Raw genomic sequence first — 2,966 nt, 5'->3', positions numbered from 1 at the left:
TGGAGGTGGAGGGGGTTGTGCAGTATTGTGAGTTGAACAGCATAGCCCCCCTCTAGCTGAATGGGTATTGTCATCTGGATTTCTATGGCCAACCAAAATACTTTCTCCCGCCGTGGGGGTTTATGGATACATGGTGGGAACGGCATGCATTACGCACAGCCGTGCAAGGCATTCCTGACCAACACGACACTAAAGATTTCAGACAATATACTCAGTTTAATCTTAATAAAATGAAACAATATTGCATCTTCACATACACAAATAATGAATCATTACATCAACAAACAAACAAACAGAGAAAAAAAGTTTATTCCTAAAATGTTTTGAATAGAAAAAGAATTCCTGCAGTGTCGATGATGCAAAAACATATGGTAACTTTTCACATTGGGACCTGTAGATCCACTATCACAGACACAACAGGTCCAAAATGTAACTGCAAAACTTGAAAAGTCTCCGGTCTCAAACAACATAAAAGCCAGTCCGAGATTTATCAGGGCTTTGTCTTCACTTTTGTTCTTCTTTGTTCTTTGTCGCTTTTGGACATTGTTGGAGTCCTCAACATCTCAACTCAAGGAATTGCTTCTTTGTGGGAGTGCAATCATTCTCAGTTACTGTACAAGTCTGTGCTGACAATGCAAGGTAAAAAGAAGTGAACATATTCAATGGCAAAGGTTCCTCTAGAAAATAAAATATTTGCAGTTACAACAGTAAACAACTCAAAATGCAAATAATAATTTCAGATTACAAAAGCAGTACCTATAAGATACTTCTTTTGTCTTGAGCTACCTCTGTGGTTGACAGTCTTATTTTTTAATCTCCTGAAGATCCAAACAAAAAAGTTGTGTTCCGGGTGTGTTAAGAAAGGGCCAGTGTAAAAACAGCAGATGTGTTTTCAATGATTTTCACATCTATAGAACAAAAACAGCAGGTGCAAAAGATAACGTTCATCAAGAAACAGTTTTTCAAAAAGATCCTAAGTCACTTTTACGCACCTCCAGATGTAAGCCAAACGGCTACACATAATTCCTCTTATCATAGTCCCCATTCTGCGTTGCCCTTTTCGTTGGTGCGTACTTTACAGAGTATCCAGAGTTCCCGCTGGAGGGACAGGAGCAGCATAGCAGCGCTCCACCGATCAGCAGCAGAGCTGACGCTGCCCAGCCGATGTAGAGCGCAGCGCCAATCTCCCTCTTCTTGGATGCCGGAACCTGCGGGTTGTAGAAGTCTGAAATGATGCTGTTGGCCATCCAGCACAGTGGCACTAGCACAAGTAGACCGCTGATTATGTAGACGACTCCTCCGGCGTTCACCACCCGGGCTTTGACGTACTCGGCGCGGATGCAATTGGTACACTGCGCACCCGCAATGACAACCATCAGTCCCAGCACACCCAACACAGCGGAAATAACGGTGAGCGCTCTGGCCGCCTGCAGGTCGTGGCTGAGGGAGAGGATAGAGTCGTGCACCTTGCACTGCATCTGCCCCGTGCTCTGTACTACACACGACATCCACAAGCCGTCCCAGAGTGTCTGAGCCACCACGATGTTGGCTTCGATAAAAGCCGTCACCTTCCACATGGGCAGCCCGCATGAAACCATCACTAGGAGCGTGCCAATTACGCACAGAGAAAGTCCCATGATCTCCAGTCCGGCAGACACCATTTTTGCGATTTATGTTTAATCAAGTCCGCCTGAAGCTTTACAAAAGTTTCCCTGTTTTCTTTTCTTGGGAGCAAGGTGTATTGTGGCTCTTCTTCTATCCTCGCTGTATGGACCTTCGATCGTTTGTTGCGCGTCACTCACAACATTAACTCTAAGATAAAAGAGACTGTAGGTCCGACTCGCTTTGTTAGTGTGAAGATGTGAAAACAACTGGAATCACAGTAGCACCGGACCACGAATATCTGGAGGGTGGGGGGTGTGAGGGCTCGGGAAGAAACTTTCCTCCAATCGGCTTCTACCGCATCCTCGCGGGACCAATGGAAATGCAGGGAAGTTGTGAGGCTGAATAAAGCGGTCCAGAGAGCATTGTGCGTTTGAACAGTTATTTACAATGGATGGAGGGTGCAGGAGAGGGGGCAAGGGCCGACAGGGGGTGAGTTAAGGGTATAGCAGCACAAATGCAGTTGTGGGATGAATCAGGGCCCTTGTTATTGATTTCTCAGACATGAGGGCTGATCCCATGTTTGTATAGGATAAAGCGTATGTAACAAAATATTGTATTGTATTCAAAATCTATTGACTAAGGTTTGATTCTAGCTAATCGGCTGCACATTCGAGAAAATATAATATTTATTGGAATAATAAAACATTTTTGTTCTACAAAATGTAGACTATTGCACGAAAAGATGAATGAAGCACTTTGATAAATTGAAACTCCTCCTTGTAAATAGTCTGTTTATGGACTACTAATTCCACAATCTAAATGATTTTAAGATGTTATTTTGTTGCTTATTTTATTTTTAAGTAGCCTATACTATCTTTTTTTAAATTAAGGCTAGAGCTTGTAAAGTTGACCTTAATTCAGAAATTATGTAAGAACATTCGTTTTTGAATTTGCCCATTTTTTTATTGAATACTAGAATCTATCTATCTATCTATCTATCTATCTATCTATCTATCTATCTATCTATCTATCTATCTATCTATCTATCTATCTATCTATCTATCTATCTATCATAAAAGTAGATGATTAATATTGTATTTGGCCTTTCAAATCTAAGTCCACAGTTTGTAAACGCATTATTCTTTAAACCCATTACAACTTGGTTTCACATTATATTAGACCTTATCACTCTTCACAATATTAAACTTTTTTTCCCCACTAAGTTACGAGCCGACAAGCGCAGAGACTGTAACTCTTAGTTAGCCATGTTGGATCAAACAAGGTATGACCTCTCGTGGGTCAGCCATCGTATTGTTGAGCCGTAATGGCGTCAGTTGCGCAGCAAAAAAAAGCCTGTGGCA

At 41.9% G+C, this 2,966-nt stretch overlaps 1 protein-coding gene across 1 annotated transcript; it reads right to left on the bottom strand.

Moving 5' to 3' along the window:
• Positions 1-291: 291 nt before the first annotated feature.
• On the bottom strand, positions 292-1,893 carry cldn5a (claudin 5a). Its single transcript, XM_079369573.1, has one exon. It carries the CDS (start codon positions 1,659-1,661, stop codon positions 1,014-1,016), a length of 648 nt encoding a protein of 215 aa, XP_079225699.1. The 5' UTR covers positions 1,662-1,893; the 3' UTR covers positions 292-1,013.
• Between the last annotated feature and the right edge of the window lie 1,073 nt (positions 1,894-2,966).

The sequence above is a fragment of the Symphodus melops genome, assembly GCF_947650265.1.
Source record: "Symphodus melops genome assembly, chromosome: 1".
Classification (NCBI taxonomy): Eukaryota; Metazoa; Chordata; class Actinopteri; order Labriformes; family Labridae; genus Symphodus; species Symphodus melops.
Note: the sequence above shows the minus strand (reverse complement) of the source record. Positions and strands in the feature narration are given on the sequence as shown.

Coding starts and splice junctions, on each gene's coding strand:
- cldn5a (XM_079369573.1), bottom strand. CDS start 1,661: ATGGTGTCTGCCGGACTGGAGATCATGGGACTTTCTCTGTGCGTAATT.